This window comes from Palaemon carinicauda, chromosome 2 (genome assembly GCF_036898095.1).
Source record: "Palaemon carinicauda isolate YSFRI2023 chromosome 2, ASM3689809v2, whole genome shotgun sequence".
NCBI lineage: Eukaryota > Metazoa > Arthropoda > Malacostraca > Decapoda > Palaemonidae > Palaemon > Palaemon carinicauda.
In genome coordinates, this window is record NC_090726.1 from 32,591,312 (window position 1) to 32,614,478 (window position 23,167).

Sequence of the window (23,167 nt, forward strand, 5' to 3'; positions counted from 1 at the left end):
TCAACTGGCACTGGAGCCACAAGGATTTCAAATGCAATTGTCTTTCAGTCTTCTACTTAACTTTATGGATGTTCAGGTAAATGACCTATCAAACATTAAGAATGGAAGCTACCAGAGAATGTAACAAAGTAATGATGGAATGACAACAACTTAACAAAACACACGGAAATAATAGGAAAATATACAGAATGAACTGAAGAAGAACAGGTACTAAATAATATTCACAGGTGTTGAAGAGAAATAAATAAACTTCCCCACCTTCAGGAAGTAAGGAAAACCTCTAAAAGAAAGAAGGTCACCTGAATAAAACAATTAACTGAAAATGCTAGAATTATGTTTAGACAAAGCAATGAAAATACAGATAGCGAATGTAGAAGAAAAATATAATCATGAGCATAAGAGAAAGATTTGAAAATTACATTTTGGAAGAACTGTGTTGGGATCAGATCATCAATCATAATAAGTAATCCAGATGGCCCTCAAGAAGAAATTAAGAACCAATTAGATACACAATTCATATTTTCCATGGGGAGCATTTCTTATTTCTTCTAATTATGGAGTTAGTGATTCATGCAGAGGCTATATAAAAATTAAGGTTTTGCATGAATACAAAACTCAATAAATTTATTAACTTAACTCTTTAGTAATTCCACAAACAAGATATGTAAACGTAAGAGCTTAATATACTTACATTGCTAAAAAGAAATGTAAAAGTCCTCCAAAAAGAGCGAAGATAATTACACCAAATGCTATGTAATTATTTGGAAGTCGACCAATTCCTTTAATCCCATAATACGGTTTTCCTTCATATTTTTTGTCCTCGTTCTTGTCTCTTGATTCCCATAAAGTTTCATCTTTAAAGATACTGAAATGAAATATACGTATGAACTTCAAAGTATTTTATACAATTTAATGCTTAAGAGTTAAATTTGAATTATAATTATATAAATTATACTGACCAAAGTATTGAAGCCAAGCAAACACTGCATGCATATTGTCAGAAGTAATAATGTTCATGTTCAACATTTACCACAATTTTGGGATATCAACTTTTTGCTCACTAAGAAAGTGTTATTCTATAAAAAAAAAAAAAAAAAAAAAAAAAAAAAAATGGTGACTGGAGTATTTGAAAATTCAAGGTGAATGGTGGAGTCCATTAAGAATCAAACCTGTCAAGTAAGTTTAGCTCGGAAAAATATAATTAATCTTAATAATTAGCTTTGTTTCAAAGATTTAATAACCTTTCATCTTTAAATAGGGAGATGTTTTAAACACAAGCTGGAACACCTGCTGAATTTATGAAGGTAATTAACGACAAGTAGTGAACGCGGGCGAGAAGCTCCGCCTCTTCCCCTATCAAAAAATACTGACTTTGCAACAAGTACGGACATACTGTTGTTTCCTTACTCAAACTTTTCATTATCTTTTTCTTTCAGGAAGTGAATGTTAGTTGTAGATTGCTTTTGTGAAGGATGTGAAGCAAGAGATTCGTACTTGCCAACGTAAAGGTGGACGTTACAACCAGTTTGAGGATCCCCTCTTTCTGCGCTTCTTGTAGGGGGCCATGATTGTTTGTAATCATCCCCGTGTGGCAGGTGTAGGTTGTGGCCCTGTGCATAGTGGAAAGCAATACTTTAAAGAAAGAGGAGGTAAGCTAAGCCTTCTCAAGGGTCTATCTTGACAACAGTAAAGAAGTCAAAGAAGAGGAAGAGAGTGAAGCCTTCAGGGTCATCTTGACAACATAAAACAGAAGGCACTGGAGTCTTGCTTCTGCCATCCCTTCATTAAGTGCATCTGCTAGCGCCACTCCTGCACATACTTATCTATCTTGGTCTCCGGGGAGTATGAGTTATGAGCAAGGAGCCCTTGGATTTGCATTGGCAGGCTTTTCAGGTTTTGGTGATGTGTGAGGCTCCCTGACTTCACCGTAGAGATTCTTCGTCTGCATTCCATGCAGACTGCTGATGAAGAGTTTGACCCAGTGAAGGCTTGGCCCTCCTTATGTTTTTGTTGAGGTAGCTGGTAGTTAAGACTACCTCTGCACTGTTGTGGCTAGTAAAATGACATCTATGCTAGCTTGAAATCTTCAACATATGTAGATGTTTTGCTCTAGGGGAAGAAGTGAGTGTTTCTTCAAAGCCCTGTGTTACCAAATGTATCACTTCCCTAACCAGGTCGCACCTGTGTTAACAACCCCTTCCCCTCTACCCGTCATCCTGACCTGTGTGCCTGTAATCCCATGTATTCCGCTTCCTCTGTCCTTGTGACCTACATGCTCTCCGTATTTATGATTCCTCTTGGAGCAATCAGTGTGGTCTTTCGCCTCGGAGTGTCGTCATCATTGGTTGCACAGACCTTGACTCCTCTGCTTGCAGAGCCTGGAATGAGAGTTGGGAAGAGGAAGAAATATTCACGTTCTTTTTCCTCATCCTCCTCTGACTTGAGACTCCGATTTTGAAAATTCTTCTTATATGAAGAAGTGGTCGAAGAAGTCCACGAAGACAAGCAGTTGTCGTAGGGAAAGAGCTTTCAATACCACCTCTCTTTTGTGGGGGTGCAGGGAAATTGATGACACTTGAGTGGTTCCTCTGCCAGAGTTATGGCTCAGGAGTGCACAACACTATACACTTTCTGTTCCCTTGTTGATAGAGGAGATTTTCTGCCCTCCATCATGCTTCCTACCTGGATGATGGACTACTATTACTCCCCCATCCCACGATCTTTTCAGCCCCTCATTTGCAGGGGTTAGGTAACAGAGAGACTGGCAAAAATCTAAAAATAATTGGTGCCCTAAAGGGGTCCCTACATCCTGAGTAGTTTAGAAGCTTCTTGCCCTGTGGTGTTCTCAGAGGATCGACCTGTTTGTCACACGGCTAAACACACAGTTTCCTGTTCTTTGCCCCCCATTAGCCCCATTAGTTGTGTTCAAGGACACATTCCAACACCCATGGGATCACCTGGATGCATACTCCTTTCCTCCATTCCCTAACCAACCGAGTGTTGATTACTCCATGACTTAGGATGACTATGGTGACTTACAGTTTGCCTCATGCCGAGTGATATCCCAATCTGTTAGTATGGTACTTATAGTTGAGGTCCAGAGATAACTACCTCAGTGGTCCCTCCCTCTTCTGTGAAGTCACTGGAACTAAATGGATGGAGGCTATCTAATTTAGGATCTCCTTTGGGCAAATAACTTTTCATGAGGCACTACAGAGGAAATGTCTTGGCACCTACGATGGTCCTCTGCAGCTGTTTACCAAGAGAAGTGGGCCATCTTCTGCAATTGGTATTGTAGAAGGGATACCTCTCTAGTTGGAGCAACTAGCGTAGATCATGGACTTCTTCGTCTTCCTTCATCGAGAAGTACCTCTCAGTCATAGATGTTAAAGGTTACCACTCAAACGTTAAGAGTATAGACCTCTCCTCCTTGGGAGTAATCTATATTCATGAGGAGCTTCAAGCAGTCTTGCCCATCCCAAGACCTCACGCCCCTATAGTTGGATGTGACCCTCATTCTCAAGGCTCTTGCATGTATCCCATTCGAGCCTTTGCGACCCCCAAGACTTCCCTTTTTGCTAGCCTTTGTATGAGAAAAAAGAATAGGCAAATTACATGGTCTCTCTTACTTAGTATCCCACACTGAGGGGTGGAAGGTCTCCTTTACTTTCGTGCGTGGCTTTGAGGCCAAAATGCGTAACCCATAGGCACACAACCCCCGGTTCGAGACTGCCTCCACATCCTGTCTTCATGAAGCGTTGGGTGGTGATTGAGAGATGCTTTTGTGCCCCGTGAGGTCTGGTGTGCTGTCTGCAGAGAACTTCTTTCTGGCTTCATGAGACGATTCGTGTAGCATATGCCTCTAATGCTGAGAAAGTTGATGTACCAGCTAGGACCAGAGCTCAGTCAGAGGTATAGGTCCCACCCTAGGATTCAAGAGAAATCTTTCAGTCTGCAGGTACTGAAAGTGGGGTTTTGGAAATAGAAGACCACCTTCACAGCCTTCCACCTACAGAGTATACCCACAAGTCCACTGACATCTTTGTGCTTGGTCTTGTGGTGGCAGATCAAGTAGCTGTATAGCCAGCCTAGCTTCTCATTGGGACAGGATGCATCTTGTCTGTGGTAATGTATAAATGCAAGTCATGAATTAAGGGAAGAATGACTTGCTTTTCTGCTTCATATTTTTGCCCCTTCTCTTGGGAGCAAACCAATCATTAACTTTACATGCTAGATCTGACTTGATGCTGTTAAGTGGCACTTCTGAGGTTCATTCTTTTTCTAAAGAAGTATCTTCCCTAATGAGTAGGAAAATGGTGGAATTTATACCAAACCATTGATCATCATACGGCAGGTATTACATTCTAAACTGCTACCCCTTTTCGAGGAAAGGATTCCTCGGTTAACCATGTACAATTAACCTCAGCCCACGCCCAATCAGTCTACTCATCACTATGAGAGATAGATAGGAGGTTGCTGGAATCATCATCTTTGCTCCCTTATAGGATCAAGTAGATTGACATTTCTTGGAAAGAAAAAGAACCAACCAGTCTAGTTCTACGGGGATTTCAAAAGCACTAAGCAGCGAGTCTCCCTATTTAAAGGACAAAAGGTTCGGATACACATGGCGACAAAATAATACATTATCATAGTTATAGAAACCGAAGTCCTTCAAGTTGAACTTCCTACCTGAATTACCAACCACAGTCCTAAGTCGAAAGGTTAAGGAGAGGATCTTTTAAGAGGTAGAGAGGGCAGGGCTTATAGCCCAAGCTTACCACCTGCCGTTGGCTAACTCGACAGCCATTCCAGCTCTCACTGAAAACATCTCCCTATTTAAAGGACTCGGGTTTGTACTGTATAGTACAGCCAAGATATTTGTTTAAAAATTTGTTAGATGTAAATACAAACCTTTCTCCATTATTATTATTACTTGCTAAGCTATAACCCTAGTTGGAAAAGCTGCATGCTATAGGCCCAGGGGCCCCAACAGGGAAAATAGCCCAGTGAGTAAAGGAAACAAGGAAAAATAAAATATCTTAAGAACAGTATCAAAAATAATATTTCCTTTATAAACTACAGCATAAAAACTTTAACTAAGCGAGAGGAAGAGAAATAAGATAGAATAGTGTGCCCAAGTGTACCCCCAAGCAAGAGAACTCTTAACCCAAGACAGTGAAAGGCCTTGGTACAGAGGATATGGCACTACCTAAGACTATAGAACAATGGTTTGATTTTGGAATGTCCCTCTCCTAGAAGAGCTTCTTACCAAAGCTAAAGTCTCTTCTACCCTTACCAAGAGGAAAGGAGCCACTGAACAATTACAGTGCAGTAGGTAACCCCTTGGGTGAAAATTTGTTTGGTAATTCAGTGTTGTCAGGTGTATGAGGACAGAGAAGAATAAATCTGTAAAGAATAGGCTAGACTATTCTGTGTATGTGTAGGCCGGGGGAAAGTGAACCGTAACCAGAGAGAAGGATCCAATGTATTACACTCTAGTAGTAGTATCTCAACGGGTCACTGGTGCCCTGGCCAATCTACTACCTATGTAGGAGAATTACTTGTTGGTGGTAGGTAATCACAGTAGACCAAGAGGCTAAGGTTCATTTTATCCCGGAAAAATCACCTTCCTGGCCTCGAAAGGAACAAAGAAAGAAGACTTCAGCATTTTTTGTGGCCCAGGTTAATAAGAGTTTATGGGAAACCGGCATTTATCAAACTTAATTCTTTTAGAAAAGATGTCAGAAATACTATATTACAAAGGATAGTTCGAGAAATGAATTTGGGAAATTATACAATCATCCATCCTATCCCACTTGTTAACAGGAAGGGCTTGTTATCATCAGGGTAATGATTAGTAAAATTTACAACTTGTACATTGCATGGCTCCTACCCCTATGACAGGAGTTAAAAGGAAAATATTCAAGTAATTCTACTTTTCATTTCTGTGTAAGTTAACCTTATAATGTACCCTCAACAAGATGTTTATCTGTCTTAAGAGCAAACTGGGAAAACTATGTGACTTTTTTTTTGACCAGCCACCATTGCAGGAGGGGTTTGGGGGAGTCTATAGGTCTAGCTTCTGGTTATTAGCAGCCACTGTCCTTCTCTCCCTTGTACTAGCCGAGATTTAAGAGTACTGGGTGCTAATCTTTTGTATAGATGATTGATTTTTAGGACATTGTCCTCTTCCTTGCCTCTGCTACTTATGAGCAACTTTGACCAAAGGAGTTGTCAAAACAGTCCCTGGTTCCACAGGACACTCTGGTATGAAAATGTACCAACTCGTTCCCTTTCAGTGATTAGGTGTTTGTGTCTGTCACCAAAGTGGTCACAACACTAGTGTAAAGGGAACTTTTCATACACAAGTCTGGGACTACATTTATGAGAACATGGGTGCATACAATATACCATAGTCCTCTAACTGTGTTACCTCCTTACTTCAAAATACTGAACTGCAAGAAATGAGGAAAAAGTCTGAGCAGTAGATAGGGTCTATACCTATGGGATTAGTACCCAAGGGATTGATTGAAGAGTGTAAGGTTGATGCTGTAGCAGCCACTATTTCACAATAACTGTAGCAAAACAACAGACGTTAAGCACAGAATTGAAACAAAAGTGGCATGACTGTGTCACACGGAAGGATGGGACCCCTCATATACATCATTTGCGAACTCCCTTATAGAGTTTTAGCATCTGTTCCAGAACACACGCTAAATCATCTGCATAAAGAAGGTTTGTATTGATGTAAGAACAACTAAAAATACCCATTTTACTATTATGTAATTCTGAAAACAAATACTTGAGGCAAACTGTAAATAGCTTACACTTTCTCACGGGGAGCATCAGTCATCACCCCGCTAAAATTGTACATTTTAGTTTGTTCTTGATATACCAACTCTGCATCGTACATCCGCCGTTCACGAGGCTTGCTCAAGACTGAATAAGCTTCGTTGACTAAAATAAATTCCTTGTGTACTTCTGGCCGATCTGGGTTTTTATCTGGATGTGTCTACAAAGGAAAAATTAATTAATGACATCTCCAAAATCTTGCATGTATGAAAACTGTCTCTAAAAGTTAGACAAATATATAACAAACATTGTCGGTGCCTCAGTTCGAGTTAAATCTGTTCCAGCAGCGAGCTCATGACCCAAGGGCCAAAATGCTTGCAAACCAAACTATTTTTCCTGCAAGTAATAAATAATATATACTCAATGCATTCCACACATCCATACACATACACTCATATTTAGAGGTTTGTAATGTTATGTACGAAAAATTTAAAACCCTAACGTTATTTAAACCCCTAACATCAGAAATAAAAACTAATAATTATCCATAAAAAAATTTAAAAAATATTGACAAATAAACTCATACTTTGTCTTTGAGAATCATGGCTGATGAGAAAGGAGGAAGAGGGGTTACTTCTTGGAGGAAGAATCTCCCTCCATGAGAACTTCTGATAAAATATCGAGTTCTCTTAAACGGTGTTTACTATCACTTAACTGAATTACATAATTTATGTTTTTTGGACAATTGTCTTTTCTAGAGTTAATGTGCTGTGTGGTCTCCAAGGACTTTACTGTGAAAGGCAAGAATAGGAAATCCAATGCAACATAAATACCAATAAAATATTGTCTCCCCTGCTCTAGGGTCAGTGTACCAACGTGTTGACAGCATTCAATCTGGAGAAGCTAGAGGTAAAAGAATTTCTGTATACCTGTAGTGATCCTCTAAGGTCTAAGCAAATCTCTCTTCCCCCAAGTCGTAGTGAATAAGCCAAAGCCAAGCAGAGGCAATGGCCAACTCATTTCCAGAAAATGGAGGAAGGATACCCTTTCCAAAAAAGTAGAAAGCTTCCTCTTACAAGACACAGCCTATTAGAACAAGCCGCAGGCTCAAGAGCAAGCTGCATGATCACCCCCTTTTTAGCCCCTTTTTCCAATCCTAAGCCTCAACCTATTTACTGTGTACCCAAGTTTCCTCAAGAGGAACAGGGAGGACAGCAATGCTATTTCACACAAAGTGAGTCACACTCTCATGAACAGTCAAACTTTATGGAAAAACCACTGGAGTCATTCGGAGGTGGTGGTCTCCATTGTTCTCTGGAACGGAACTTTTCTCGATGTGTGCAAAGTATAGGCTTCTAAAATTCCAGGGCAGAATATTTAGCATACCAAAAACACTCCCCAGAAAGTAGAATGATCCTTGACCTGTCTCGTCTCAACAAACATATCAGGTGAGATGCATTCAAAATGACAACCATCCTGCAGGTCTACAAATAACTATGCCGACGCCTTGGACCTGTGCTATTATGTTAAGACGCTTATTTACATGCCTCTAGTGCTTACCACTTCAGACCTTACCCAGGGTTTCCATTTGGGAGGATTTATATAGGTTCACAGCAATGCCATTTAGGCACTATATCACCTCAAAAGTGTTTACAAACTTAGCAAAGTAGTGGTCAAACTCCTGTGGTTGTAAGTAGTTCAGATCATATCTTATTTAGACTGGCAGATTTGGGTAGAGAAAAAAGAATTATGCTTCAAACAAATTAAGACTAATTCCAAGAAGGATATTCCAGTGGTTAGGTCTTTCATGGAATATGGTGAAGTCACACTTAAGTCTAACAAAAGCATCTCGGCAAACAATTCTAAGCAAGGTCAGATTCTTTCAAACTACTTCTCCAACAGGCGGCAATTAGAGAAGATTTTGGGCCTTTTTCAATTTGCCTCGATAGTCGACCCAGTGTAAAAACTAGATTGAAAATTATCGATTGCGTGTGGAGAAGAGCAGCAAAAAGGGGTTTACGGTACCTTCAAGCTTGATTAATCGGTCACTGCAATGAATTCTCGAAGCCTTGGACGGCACCAAATGACTTATCCACATTGGTCTCTCCCCAACTTCCATGATTCTTCATACAGACATATCCCAATCAGGTTGGGGAGATCATTCCACGGAAACCTCTGTATTAGGGAAATGGTCCCCTGTAAACAACAAGTAACCGTCTGTTGCCCAAGAAGATGGATCTCCTATGTTATTTTCTTCCCTGATCTGTGCTAAGACCTTCACAAAGGTAGATTTGGTTTCAGAGTTTACTGCCTCTACCGGTGTGGGCCCTTGATCCGAATCTACTATGTTTGTTGTCTCCTTAGACTCGACATCAATTAGAGGAAACTCTCTGATAGTGCCTTCTGTCACCTTTTGATTTGATATCCCTAAGAGTTTCCCGAGGTCCAGCACTCACTTTAGATGACCGGGCTATTCCCTGTACCTCTAAAGGGCTCTTGCTCTCACATCAGTAAAAAACCCAGAATGACTCGGTCAGATGGTCTGGCGAGTGTCTTTGCAAGGAAACCAGCCGTAGCTCACTTTGAACATCTCAATTTCTTAGTCTGCTGACATACCTGGCTCCTTTTTAACAAGGTCAGCATACAAAAACTTTGTTTTTTCACAAATAATGTTCTCAATAGTTTTATCTCCTGCTACCTGCTTCTCCTTGATCCAAATGAGAAGCAGGTTTTCAATGTTGTCAAGAATATGCGTCCATTGTTTTGTCACTATCAACATCCCTTTCACAGCATCAATTGCTTTCATTTTCTCTTTTATCTTCCAAATTGTACAAAAAAATGGACATTTTGTTCAGGTCTGCCACAAGCATACCTTGATCATTTTTTTTGCCTCTAGAGTTATCAACATCATCATACTATCTTTCTTAATCCTCTTAGATCCTCCTAGATGCTTACTGTACTGAAATTGTTAACTTGACGGGGGAACAACAGCGATAACAATTTGATTAAGAATACACAGTCACAACTCTACAAAGAACACTTCTTAAGATGCTTGCAAGTAGGTATTGCTGGTACTGCACAAGTACTGTTGAGAGCATGAAAAAGTTAAGGTCTGAGCAAGGAGGGAAGTGAGCCAAGGGGAAACAAATTGGCATAAAAATAATGTGAACACTGAGTGGGTGGCGTATGGGTTCTGTAATGTGCGATTTCTTTCTGTGTATCACTTGTCGGTCTGGTTAGTACCTGTTAACAAAAACTGTGCACACGGAGAGAAATTTTTGCTCTGAGAGTGATACAATGCTCATTAACTGATTATAAGCTCAAACAGGTATACCATGCACGTATTCAATCACTCATCAACTGAGGTACTACAGTACTATGTTCATTTTAATCAAAATATTGTTAATTTTGTCTCTACAACACTTAACTGTGTTGAATATAAAGAAGCAGGAAAAAAGAATTGACTGACATGATAAATACTACTGTACATAGATAACGTCTAACCGAAACTAGTTGGTAACATATGCTAAAAAAAAAAAAAACAGAAAATTCTATTATAGTAAAATAGAATTTTTCCAAGATTTCATATAGTACAGTAGTGTACAATTTTTAAGCATAAACGTTGGTAATGAAGTTGTTGTTTCTATAAATCATGGGGGGAGGGGAAGGCATCAGTCACTTAACTGGATGAAATGAAACTTTTCCTTCAACCACAAAAACATATGTTCTTCCAGACTTATGAACAATTCTCATGTAATATTTATTGTAAATAAATATAATGATGTACTTTAAAACTAATGAGTTGAAAAAACTCCAATTTGCAGATGTTATTTAAGGATATAATAAAGTATTTTTACCACTTATACTGTAAAATGGTACCTAAAACTTTCAAGTTTTTTTTCTTTATTATTAATACTACTTCATAGAGGACAGGAAATTTTTTAAATATACAGAGCTCATACATGACTTTGATACCACAATATTAAAAATATTTAACAAACCTCTTTGGACAGACGAATAAAAGAATCTTTAATTTCACTCGCAGTACAGTCCTTTTTCACTCCTAGTATGTCGTAGTGAGTCTTCGATAAATATCTGGAAATGAAAGTACAATTATCAATTCTGCTTTTTACAATGGCATGGTGCACTCATTATAAAGTTGTACTGAATGCTTAAAATGCTCATGCTGAGAAAACATTGTTACAAATATTCACATTGCAATTCTAAAATTCAATAAATGTATTTTATTTATAATAATCCTATTTCTTTAAACCAATTTTAATCTTTTCCAAAATGTCAAATCCTTAATGGTGTATTATAGTTTTGGTATTCCCAACTGCTGTAGAAGCACTGTAAAGATTTCAGGGTATGAAAACCATATTTCAGCAAAGTGGAGTTCTTGTATAAAACGATAAAACGGGAAGGCAAGTTTGTATACCAAGAAATGTTAAAATTGCCTTTAAAAGAAAAAAAAAAAAAACTTCCTAATTTCATTTCAAGACGTCATAAACATGAAACATGTAAACCTTGACTGAGTTGATACTTTTATCCTATTATGTCAATAGACAAAAGTATGAACTACGATTAAGTTTTTCACTTTTCTCTAGGACCTGAAGGTGCAGTAGATCATAGATCTGCACCTTCAGCTATGCCATCACCTTAAGTTTGACACCTAGTAAGGGAAGGAAATGCCTACGACATCCGTCACCTCCAAGTCTGATCCTCTCAGCTTAGCTTCTCCAGTGGAACCATGTCGTTCTTCTTTGGAGCATGACAAGGATGTCTTCAGTTTCCCAGGGGAATTTTTCACCTGTTAGGAGTACAGTGCCTTTATATCCTCCAAATTCTAACTTTCTCAGACACCATTAGGCAGAGGAAGAGCGAAATCTTCAGATACCTAGGACAAACACCATACATTTGCAGGCTCATGCTTATAAATACTACCCTGTTCACGAGCGCTCTATTGCTAGAACGCGCATTCACTATCCTGAGGTCTGACCTGTCTGTGCACATGCTCTACTGTTTAAGCATAAACTTATCTGATCCTGAGGACTCACCAGTTCTCATGTGAGCCCCTCATGATACACTCTCCAATTAGTGCACCCTCATCGTATCATTAGGTCTACTGTCGGCATGAGCTTTTCTGCTCGCTCGCACTCCCCACTTAGCAAAAATTCTTTAGAACTTGAGTATTCTTATGTCGGAGCCGTGATCACCATTAGCGCATACTCACTGTGTATGGACACTCCCATATACACACATGCTCTCCTGATTATATGCACTCATACGGATGCAAATGCACACCTGTTAGTGCTTCCCCTTCTGTTAGAGCGTAAAGTACTCTTCAATGGCTGAGCATTCACTAGATCCTAAATCCTTGATTTTTCGCACGACCACACACTTTTCTGTCAATTTACCCATTCATGCGCAAGCCAGCTCACCTAATTGCAAGTACTCTTCTGTTCGCACACTTTCTATTGTTCATGCATGCTCTTCTGTTTATACAATCCCCTGTGTATGCTCACTCTTCTATTAGAAAACGATCTGATCGCGCACTCTCTAAATAAAGCACATTCTTCGCACATCTGCATTCTCCAGTTCAGGCGCGCTCTTCACTAATCAGGCATGCACTTGTATATAATCAACCCCTGTTCCAGAAACTTCCCCTCTCAGCACATGTTCTCAGAGAAGGGTTCCTCATGCACAATACATCGAAGGTAGGCTACCATAAAGTACTCTTCGTGACTTCAATCTTCATACACAAGGTCTCTGGATAAGGGGCCCAATCTTGAGTCTCCCGTAACACATCTTGTACAAGTTTTGGATTCCCAGAAGCTCCTCAAGGTCATCAGAGAACTTCAATATTGTCAGGGGTCCGACAGTCCAAGGAGGCTTCAGTCTGTAGGTCTTCCCAATGTGAGTGTTTGCCCTTCACAGATACAAGCACTCATTTTGTCACCCAATGATAACACAGGAGTAAAGGAAGCCTCTGGGTCTGCAAGGAACAACCTCATTGTAATGGACTCGTCAGAATACTGTTCAGACTTGGTGCTAAAAACAAGCAAAAGGCATCCAGCATCCACAACCTCACCGCCCTTCCCTAGAATGAGACGCGATGTGAGGAGTCATTAGATACTATCAATCCTTCAGTTCCTTAAATCCCCACCCCAGCCAAAGCAGAAGACTCTGAGTCGGAATCAACACTTACAATGGTTCTGATTCGCATCAAGCAGATTAACAGTTTGGGAGAGCCTTACAGATCTTAGGTTAAGGGAAAAAAATGTTATTTTCATTAGTAAAATAAATTTTTGAATATACTTACCCGATAATCATGTAGCTGTCAACTCTGTTGCCGACAGAAATCTACGGTCGGGATACGCCAGCGATCGCTATACAGGTGGGGGTGTACACAACAGCGCCATCTGTGGTCAGGTACTCCAGTACTTCTTGTCAACACCACCTCAATTTTTTCCTCGGTCCACTGGTTCTCTATGGGGAGGAAGGGTGGGTCAATTAAATCATGATTATCGGGTAAGTATATTCAAAAATTTATTTTACTAATGAAAAATGTTATTTTTATTAGTAAAATAAATTTTTGAATATACTTACCCGATAATCATGTAGCTGTCAACTCCGTTGCCCGACAGAATTCTATGGAGGGATACGCCAGCTATCACAATACTAGAAGGGGGTGTACTTACCAGCGCCACCTGTGGCCAGGTACTCAAGTACTTCTTGTTGACACCTCCTCAATTATTCCTCGGTCCACTGGTTCTCTATGGGGAGGAAGGGAGGGTCGATTAAATCATGATTATCGGGTAAGTATATTCAAAAATTTATTTTACTAATAAAAATAACATTTTTCAATATTAAACTTACCCGATAATCATGTAGCTGATTCACACCCAGGGGGGGGTGGGTGAAAACCAGTGTACAAGATTAAAGGATAGCTAAGTATCCCATATTTCATATAACAGTTATCTCAAATAACAATGAAATAATAAGTACCTGGTAAGGAAGTCGAATTGAACCGTTACTCTGCCTCTTTTTTAAGTTCGTCTTCCTTACTGAGCGCAGCGTTCCTCTTGGAGGCTGAATCAACCCAAAGGTGCCAAAGTATATGGGGTTGCAACCCCTACTAAAGGACCTCTACAAAACCTCTAACCCAGGCGCTTCTCAAGAATGAATAGACCACCCGCCAAATCAAAAGGATGCGGAAGGCTTCTTAGCCTACCGTAACAACCATAAAAACAACAATAAAAGCATTCAAGAGAAAGGTTAAAAAAGGTTATGGGATTAAGGGAATGTAGTGGCTGAGCCCTCACCTACTACTGCACTCGCTGCTACGAATGGTCCCAGGGTGTAGCAGTTCTCGTAAAGAGACTGGACATCTTTAAGATAAAATGATGCAAACACTGACTTGCTCCTCCAATAGGTTGCATCCATTATGCTCTGCAGAGAACGGTTTTTATTAAAGGCCATCGAAGTAGCTACGGCTCTTACTTCGTGGGTCCTTACCTTCAGCAATGCAAGGTCTTCCTCCTTTAAGTGAGAGTGGGCTTCTCTAATCAGAAGCCTTATATAATATGAAACCCCATTCTTGGACATGGGCCTCGAAGGTTTCTTGATGGCACACCATAAGGCTTCTGACTGTCCTCGAAGAGGTTTAGACCTCTTAAGATAAAATTTGAGAGCTCTGACAGGGCAAAGAACTCTCTCTAGTTCGTTACCTACCATGTTGGAGAGGCTAGGTATTTCAAACGATCTAGGCCAAGGACGTGAAGGAAGTTCGTTCTTTGCTAGGAATCCGAGCTGAAAAGAACATGTTGCAGATTCGGTCGTGAAACCAATGTTCTTGCTGAAGGCATGAACCTCACTGACTCTCTTAGCTGTTGCAAGGCAGACGAGAAAAAGAGTCTTGAGGGTAAGGTCCTTGAAGGAAGCTGACTGGAGAGGTTCGAACCTAGGTGACATAAGGAACCTTAAGACTACGTCTAGGTTCCAGCCTGGAGTGGATAGACGACGCTCTTTAGACGTCTCAAAAGACTTAAGAATGTCTTGAAGGTCCTTGTTGGAAGAAAGGTCCAAACCTCTGTGGCGGAGAACTGAAGCCAACATACTCCTATACCCTTTAATCGTAGGGGCTGAAAGGGATCTCTCATTCCTAAGATGTAGAAGGAAGTCAGCTATTTGGGTCACAGAGGTATTGGTAGAGGATATTGAATTGGCTCTACACCAGCTTCGGAAGACCTCCCACTTAGACTGGTAGACTCTACGAGTGGAAACCCTTCTCGCTCTGGCAATCGCACTGGCTGCCTCCTTCGAAAAGCCTCTAGCTCTAGCGAATCTTTCGACAGTCTGAAGGCAGTCAGCCGAAGAGCGTGGAGGTTTGGGTGCAACCTGTCTACATGAGGTTGACGTAGAAGGTCCACTCTTAGAGGTAGAGTCCTGGGGATGTCGACTAGCCATTGAAGTACCTCTGTGAACCATTCTCTTGCAGGCCAAAGGGGAGCAACCAGCGTCAGCCGTGTCCCTTCGTGCGAGATGAATTTCTGCAGAACTTTGTTTATTATCTTGAACGGTGGGAATGCGTACAGGTCGAGATGGGACCAGTTCAGTAGAAAAGCATCCACATGAACTGCTGCAGGGTCTGGAACAGGGGAACAGTACAGCGGAAGTCTCTTGGTTATGGAGGTGGCAAACAGATCTATGGTAGGTTGACCCCACAAGGTCCAAAGTCTGTTGCACACACTCTTGTGGAGGGTCCATTCCGTGGGAATGACCTGATTCCTTCTGCTTAGGCGATCTGCTGAGACGTTCATATCGCCCTGAATGAACCTCGTAACCAGAGTGAGGTTTAGACCTCTTGACCAAATGAGGAGGTCCCTTGCGATCTCGTATAGGCTCCTCGAATGGGTCCCTCCTTGCTTGGAGATGTAAGCCAAGGCTGTGGTATTGTCTGAGTTCACCTCCACCACTTTGCCTAGCAGGAGGGACTTGAAGTTCAACAGGGCTAAATGAACTGCTAGTAGCTCCTTGCAGTTGATGTGGAGTAATCCCTGTTCTTCGTTCCACGTTCCCGAGCATTCCCGTCCGTTCAAGGTCGCACCCCAGCCCGAGTCCGATGCATCTGAGAAGAGATGAAGATTGGGGGTCTGAATAGCCAACGATAGACCCTCCCTGAGAAGGAGGTTGTGCTTCCACCACAGGAGAGTGGTCTTCATCTCTTGGGTGATTGGGATAGAGACTGCTTCGAGAGTCGAACCCTTGTCCCAATGAGCAGCAAGATGGAATTGAAGAGGGCGGAGGTGGAGTCTCCCTAGCTCGACGAACAGGGCCAGTGATGAAAGGGTCCCTGTGAGACTCATCCACTGTCTCACCGAGCAACTGCTCCTCTTCAGCATGCTCATGATGCACTCTAGGGCTTGGCTTATCCTGGGGGCCGATGGAAAAGCCCGAAAATCCTGACTCCGAATCTCCATTCCCAGGTACACAATGGATTGGGAGGGAATGAGTTGAGACTTTTCTATGTTGACTAATAGACCCAGTTCTCTGATTAAGTCTAAAGTCCAATTGAGATTCTCCAGACAGCGACGACTCGTGGAGGCTCTCAACAGCCAGTCGTCTAAGTAGAGGGAGGCTCTGATGTCCGATAAGTGTAGGAATTTTGCTATATTCCTCATCAGATGAGTAAAGACCATAGGAGCTGTGCTTAGGCCAAAACACAGGGCTTGGAATTGGTAGACAACCTTTCCGAAAACGAATCTCAGGAAAGGTTGGGAGTCTGGATGAATAGGAACGTGAAAGTAGGCATCTTTCAAGTCCAACGAGACCATCCAGTCCTCCTGCCTGACCGCTGCTAAGACCGACTTCGTCGTCTCCATCGTGAACGTCTGCTTGGTGACATACGCGTTGAGCGCGCTGACGTCCAGCACCGGTCTCCAACCCCCTGTCTTCTTGGCCACAAGAAAGAGACGGTTGTAGAAGCCCGGGGATTGATGGTCCCGGACTATAACCACTGCCTTCTTCTGCACAAGTAGCGACACCTCCTGGTGCAATGCTAGCCTCTTGTCCTCTTCTTTGTAGTTGGGAGAGAGGTTGATGGGCGATGTGGTCAGAGGTGGTTTGAGGCAGAATGGAATCCTGTAACCGTTCCTCAGCCAACTGACAGACTGGGCGTCTGCACCTCTCTTCTCCCAGGCTCGCCAGAAGATCTTGAGTCTGGCTCCTACTGCTGTCTGGAGATGCGGAGAGTCAGTTTTTTCCTTTAGATGTCCTGGAGCCTTTCCTGGACTTGCTCCTGTAAAAGTCTGGACGGGAGCTTCCTCGGCTGGGGGCTCTACCACGAAAGGGCGGTATGAACCTCGTAGCAGGGGTATCAACCACTGGGGAGCGATAAGTCTTGGGGACTGAGGTAGCAACCTTAGACTTACGAGCCGATGAGGCTACAAGATCGTGTGTGTCCTTTTGTATCAGGGCAGCAGACAAGTCCTTAACCAGCTCTTCGGGGAAGAGGAACTTCGAGAGCGGAGCAAAAAGGAGTTGTGACCTTTGGCAAGGTGTAATGCTGGAGGAAAGGAAGGTACACAGCTGTTCCCTTTTCTTCAAAACCCCTGATACAAACATCGACGCAAGCTCACCCGATCCATCCCTAATGGCCTTATCCATGCAGGACATTAATAGCATGGCAGAATCCTTGTCCGCAGGAGAGGTCTTCTTGCTGAGGGCCCCCAGGCACCAGTCAAGAAAGTTGAACATCTCAAATGCTCTAAACAGTCCTTTCAGTAAGTGATCCAGGTCTGAGAAGGTCCAGCACACCTTAGAACGCCTCATTGCAGTTCTCCGAGGCGAGTCTACCAGACTTGAGAAGTCAGCCTGGGCAGAGGCAGGTACTCCCAAGCCTGGTGCTTCTCCTGTGGCATACCAAACGCTCGCTTTCGAAGTGAACTTAGTCGGCGGGAACATGAAAGAAGTTTTGCCAAGGTGTTGCTTAGTCTGCAGCCACTCCCCTAAGATCCTTAATGCTCTCTTAGAGGACCTTGCTAGGACTAGCTTAGTATAGGAGGACTTAGCTTGTTGTACGCCCAGCGAAAACTCAGATGGCGGAGAGCGGGGAATAGCAGAGACAAAGAGGTCTGGGTAAACCTCCCTAAGCAGAGCCAAGACCTTACGAAAGTCAATAGACTGTGGAGAAGGCTTGGATTCATCCACGTCTGACGAGGGATCCAGGTGTGCCTCCTCATCATCAGACGCCTCATCACCAGAGTGTAGCGAAGATATTGGACAAGAATGCTGAACAGCAGAGTCAGAACGAGTAGGAACAATATTAGTGGTTTCCTCTTCAAGTAACTGTTGAGGGAGAACCTGAGGCTCAGACTGCAAAGGCTGAATAACAGACAAAGCAGAAGGAAGGCGCATGGGTGGAGGAGGCTGACTCCTAGCATGAGAGGTTGAACCCAAGAGTTGCGCTTGCTGAGCGGTTGGTGGAAGCGGAGTAGCAAGTTCCTGTTCCTGTGGTGTGAGCGGAGCGTGATGAGGTTGAGGCTGCGCAGAACAAGGTAAATGTCTCGCAAGCTGAGGCTCCTGAGGCGCAAGGCCAAGGTGTAGTGGAGCTTGCCTTGTGGATGGTTGAGCTCGCTGCAGCGAGAGCTGAGGAGACTGACTCAAGCACGGGAGAGGTTGTTGTACCTCAGCCGAGAGTTGCACCACTGGTGGAGCAGCAAGGGGAGGCGTAGGAAGAGAGGTATAATCCTCCTGATCCCATAGCAAAGGTTGCCTTAAAGAAGGCGGAGGCTGAACACCACTGGGAACAGCAAACTCAGACTGTGGCTCAACATCGTACGCCTGGCAGGTGGAACTGCGATCAGGCGGAGCAAGCGCAGGCGGAGCGAGCGTAGGCGGAGCGAACGCAGGCGGAGGGAGTGTAGGCGGAGGCGGAGGCGCAACACTCTCAGCCCGACACTCACGCATCAAGTCCGAAAGCTGTGCTTGCATGGACTGTAGTAGAGTCCACTTAGGGTCGGCAGAAACTACAGTAGGCTGAGGTAAAGCCTTAACAGTCGAGCTCTGTTGTGGCAGAACCTTACTCCTCTTGGGCGGAGTGCAGTCGACAGATGACTGCGGCGAGTCAGAGCTGAGCCAATGACTGCAACCTGGCTGAGCACTCGCGGACTGGACTCTGCGTTTAAGTGGTCTCGAGACCTGAGACCAACGTTTCTTCCCTGACAGATGATCAGCGGACGAGAAAAAGACGGGCTCAATCGTCTGCAGGTGGGAGTGACGGTCTTTGGAAGACACGCCCGCAACCACCGAGGATACTTCTGTGCGCCTAACAAGGCCTGCCGAACCCTTATGCCCTTCGACATTGCTTCTCCCCTGGGCTTGGGAGCTTGCAAGAGGTCCCGGACTGGGAGGACGACTGGCTCGCACAGAAGTATCCTCACGCACCACACTGGCACTGACACTAGCACTTGGCACTGCACTGACACTAGCACTCGTCACAGCACTGGCACTAATCCCACCCACTGCACTCTTGACCTTAAGTTCCTTAACTTCGGCCATCAGAGACTTATGGTCACTTACCACTGACTCTACTTTATCGCCTAAGGCCTGAATAGCACGCAAAACAACAGACATATCAGGCGGAGGGCGAACAGTAGGTTCGGGGGTAGCCACTACAGGGGTAGGAAAAGGTAGGGGATCATGAGGTGAGGAAAACAGTGAAGAGTGAGAAGAACTCCTCCTAACTCTACCTCTCTCTAACTTAGTTGAATATTTTAAAAGACGGACAAATTCCAGTTCCGAAAGTCCGGCGCATTCCTCACATCGATTTTCTAACTGACAGGGTCTGTCCCTACAGTCAGAACAAGCGGTGTGAGGATCTACCGAGGCCTTCGGAATACGCCTATTGCAAGACCTACATCGTCTATGGGAGGGGGCTTGCGAAATGTCAGACATCTTGAATCCAAAGAGTTAGCCAAAGGGGTTTCCAAAATCAAGCAAAAGATCGTTAACCGTATATCAGGACTATATAAAAGCTATCTAGCTAATATAAGAAGGTTTCCAGTAAAGCGACAGCCGAAATCTGAGAGAATACTTCACCAATTAGCCGTGAACAAACTCGAAGATCATAAGCATATCCCAGAACGTCTTGCCGGAAGCACGACAGAGGAATAATTGAGGAGGTGTCAACAAGAAGTACTTGAGTACCTGGCCACAGGTGGCGCTGGTAAGTACACCCCCTTCTAGTATTGTGATAGCTGGCGTATCCCTCCATAGAATTCTGTCGGGCAACGGAGTTGACAGCTACATGATTATCGGGTAAGTTTAATATTGAAAATAACATTTTTCAATATTAATCTTACCCGATAATCATGTAGCTGATTCACACCCAGGGTGGTGGGTGGAGACCAGCATACATGTTGACAAAGAAGCTAAGTATCCCGTATTTTATTTTATTAGTTATTCAAAAATAACATAAAATAAATAAGTACCTGGTAAGGAAGACGACTTGAACCATTACTCTGCCTTTATTAAGTACGTCTTCCTTACTGAGCGTAGCGGTCCTCTTAGGATGCTGAACGACTCTTAGGTGCTGAAGTATAAAGGGCTGCAACCCATACTAAAGGACCTCATCACAACCTTTAACCTCGGCGCTTCTCAAGAAAGAATTGACCACCCGCCAAATCAACAAGGATGTGGAAGGCTTCTTAGCCGACCGTACAACCCATAAAAAGTATTCAAGAGAAAGGTTAAAAAGGTTATGGGATTATGGGAATGTAGTGGCTGAGCCCCCGCCTACTACTGCATTCGTTGCTACGAATGGTCCCAGGGTGTAGCAGTTCTCGTAAAGAGACTGGACATCTTTGAGATAGAATGATGCGAACACTGACTTGCTTCTCCAATAGGTTGCATCCATAACACTCTGCAGAGAACGGTTCTGTTTGAAGGCCACTGAAGTAGCCACAGCTCTCACTTCATGTGTCCTAACCTTCAGCAAAGCAAGGTCTTCTTCCTTCAGAAGAGAATGTGCTTCCCTAATCAGGAGCCTGAATTAGTAAGAAACTGAGTTCTTAGACCTTGGAAGAGAAGGCTTCTTGATAGCACACCATAAGGCTTCTGATTGTCCTCGTAAAGGTTATGACCTTTTTAGATAGTACCTAAGAGCTCTAACTGGGCAAAGTACTCTCTCCAGTTCGTTCCCCACCAAGTTGGACAGGCTTGGGATCTCGAACGACTTAGGCCAAGGACGTGAAGGAAGCTCGTTTTAGCAAAAAACCGAGCTGCAAGGAACATGTAGCCGTTTCAGATGTGAAAACTATGTTCCTGCTGAAGGCGTGGATCTCACTTACTCTTTTAGCTGTTGTCAAGCACACGAGGAAAAGTTTTTAATGTGAGGTCCTTAAAAGAGGCTGATTGGAGAGGTTCAAATCTTGATGACATAAGGAACCTTAGGACCACGTCTAGATTCCAGCCTGGAGTGGACAACCGACGTTCCTTTGAGGTCTCAAAAGACCTAAGGAGGTCCTGTAGATCTTTGTTGGAGGAAAGATCCAAGCCTCTGTGGCGGAAAACCGCTGCCAACATACTTCTGTAACCCTTGATCGTAGGAGCTGAAAGGGATCTTACGTTCCTTAGATGTAACAGGAAGTCAGCAATCTGTGTTACAGTGGTACTGGTTGAGGAAACTGCATTGGCCTTGTACCAGCTTCGGAAGACTTCCCCTTTAGACTGATAGACTCTGAGAGTGGATGTCCTCCTTGCTCTGGCAATCGCTCTGGCTGCCTCCTTCGAAAAGCCCCTAGCTCTTGAGAGTCTTTCGAAAGTCTGAAGGCAGTCAGACGAAGAGCGTGGAGGTTTGGGTGTACCTTCTTTACGTGAGGTAGACGTAGACGGTCCACTCCTAGAGGAAGAGTCCTGGGAATGTCGACCAGTCATTGCAGTACCTCTATGAACCATTCTCTCGCGGGCCAGAGCGGAGCCAACCAACGTCAGCCGTGTCCCTTTGCGAGAGGCGAACTTCTGAAGTACCCTGTTGACAATCTTGAACGGCGGGAATGCATACAAGTCGAGATGGGACCAATCCAGCAGAAAAGCATCCACGTGAACTGCTGCTGGGTCTGGAATCGGAGAACAATACAACGGGAGCCTCTAGGTTATCGAGGTAGCGAACAGATCTATGGTTGGCTGACCCCACAGGGCCCAAAGTCTGCTGCAAACATTCTTGTGAAGGGTCCACTCTGTGGGGATGACCTGACCCTTCCGGCTGAGGCGATCTGCCATGACATTCATATCGCCCTGAATGAACCTCGTTACCAGCGTGAGCTTTCGATCTTTTGACCAGATGAGGAGGTCCCTTGCGATCTAGAACAACTTCCACGAATGAGTCCCTCCCTGCTTGGAGATGTAAGCCAAGGCTGTGGTGTTGTCAGAGTCCACCTCCACCACCTTGTTAAGCTGGAGGGACTTGAAGTTTATCAAGGCCAGATGAACCGCCAACAGCTCCTTGCAATTGATGTGAAGTGTCCTTTACTCCTGATTCCATGTTCCCGAGCATTCCTGTCCGTCCAAAGTCGCACCCCAGCCCGTGTCTGATGCGTCAGAGAAGAGACGGCGGTCGGGTTTCTGAACAGCCAAAGGTAGACTTCCTTGAGAAGAAAGCTGTTCTTTCACCACGTGAGAGTAGACCTCCTCTCTTCGGAAACAGGAACTGAGACCGTCTCTAGCGTCATGTCCTTTATCCAGTGAGCAGCTAGATGATACTGAAGGGGGCGGAGGTGGCGTCTCCCTAACTCGATGAACAGGGCCAGCGATGAAAGTGTCCCTGTTAGACTCATCCACTACCTGACTGAGCATCGGTTCCTTCTCAGCATGCTCTGGATGCATTCTAGGGCTTGGTAGATCCTTGGGGCCGACGGAAAAGCCCGAAAAGCTCGACTCTGAAGATCCATACCCAGGTAGACAATGGTCTGGGATGGGACGAGCTGGGACTCCTCAAAATTGACCAGGAGGCCCAGTTCCTTGGTCAGATCCATAGTCCATCTGAGAATCTCCAGACAGCGACGACTTGTGGGAGCTCTTAAAAGCCAGTCGTCTGACGGAGCCGGACACAAGATCATGGTACTGCTGCACAGTCTGTGAACTGTCAACCATGGGGAAGCGAGGAAGTACAGCGACAACCCGAAACTGTCTAGACTGTCTGGGTCGTACAGACAACTCCTTATCGGGTTGCTGAGGTTGCCGCACTGCGTCACAACAAGTCACTTCTGCTGGTTGTTGAACGTCTTCCCAGTGACACACTGACTCCGTAAACAAAAAATCCTCTAACAAGGACTAAGCTTGGACTGCATGTCTTGCAACAAAGCTCAAGGTCTAT

General features: G+C 43.8%; 2 protein-coding genes across 2 annotated transcripts in view; one reads left to right on the forward strand and one right to left on the reverse strand.

Annotated features, from left to right (window-relative positions):
* The window catches only part of Nmdmc (NAD-dependent methylenetetrahydrofolate dehydrogenase), a 140,676-nt gene that overhangs the window by 31,028 nt on the left and 86,481 nt on the right, over positions 1 to 23,167 (forward strand). The window lies entirely within an intron of this gene.
* Positions 1 to 23,167, reverse strand: part of LOC137623617 (dnaJ homolog subfamily C member 4-like) — a 47,414-nt gene that overhangs the window by 4,624 nt on the left and 19,623 nt on the right. The window contains exons 3-5 of the mRNA XM_068354453.1: positions 10,794 to 10,887; positions 6,828 to 7,012; positions 692 to 865 (exon numbers count right to left, since the gene is read on the reverse strand). Coding sequence (XP_068210554.1) covers positions 692 to 865; positions 6,828 to 7,012; positions 10,794 to 10,887 — 453 coding nt within the window. The remainder of the gene's footprint in view (positions 1 to 691; positions 866 to 6,827; positions 7,013 to 10,793; positions 10,888 to 23,167) is intronic.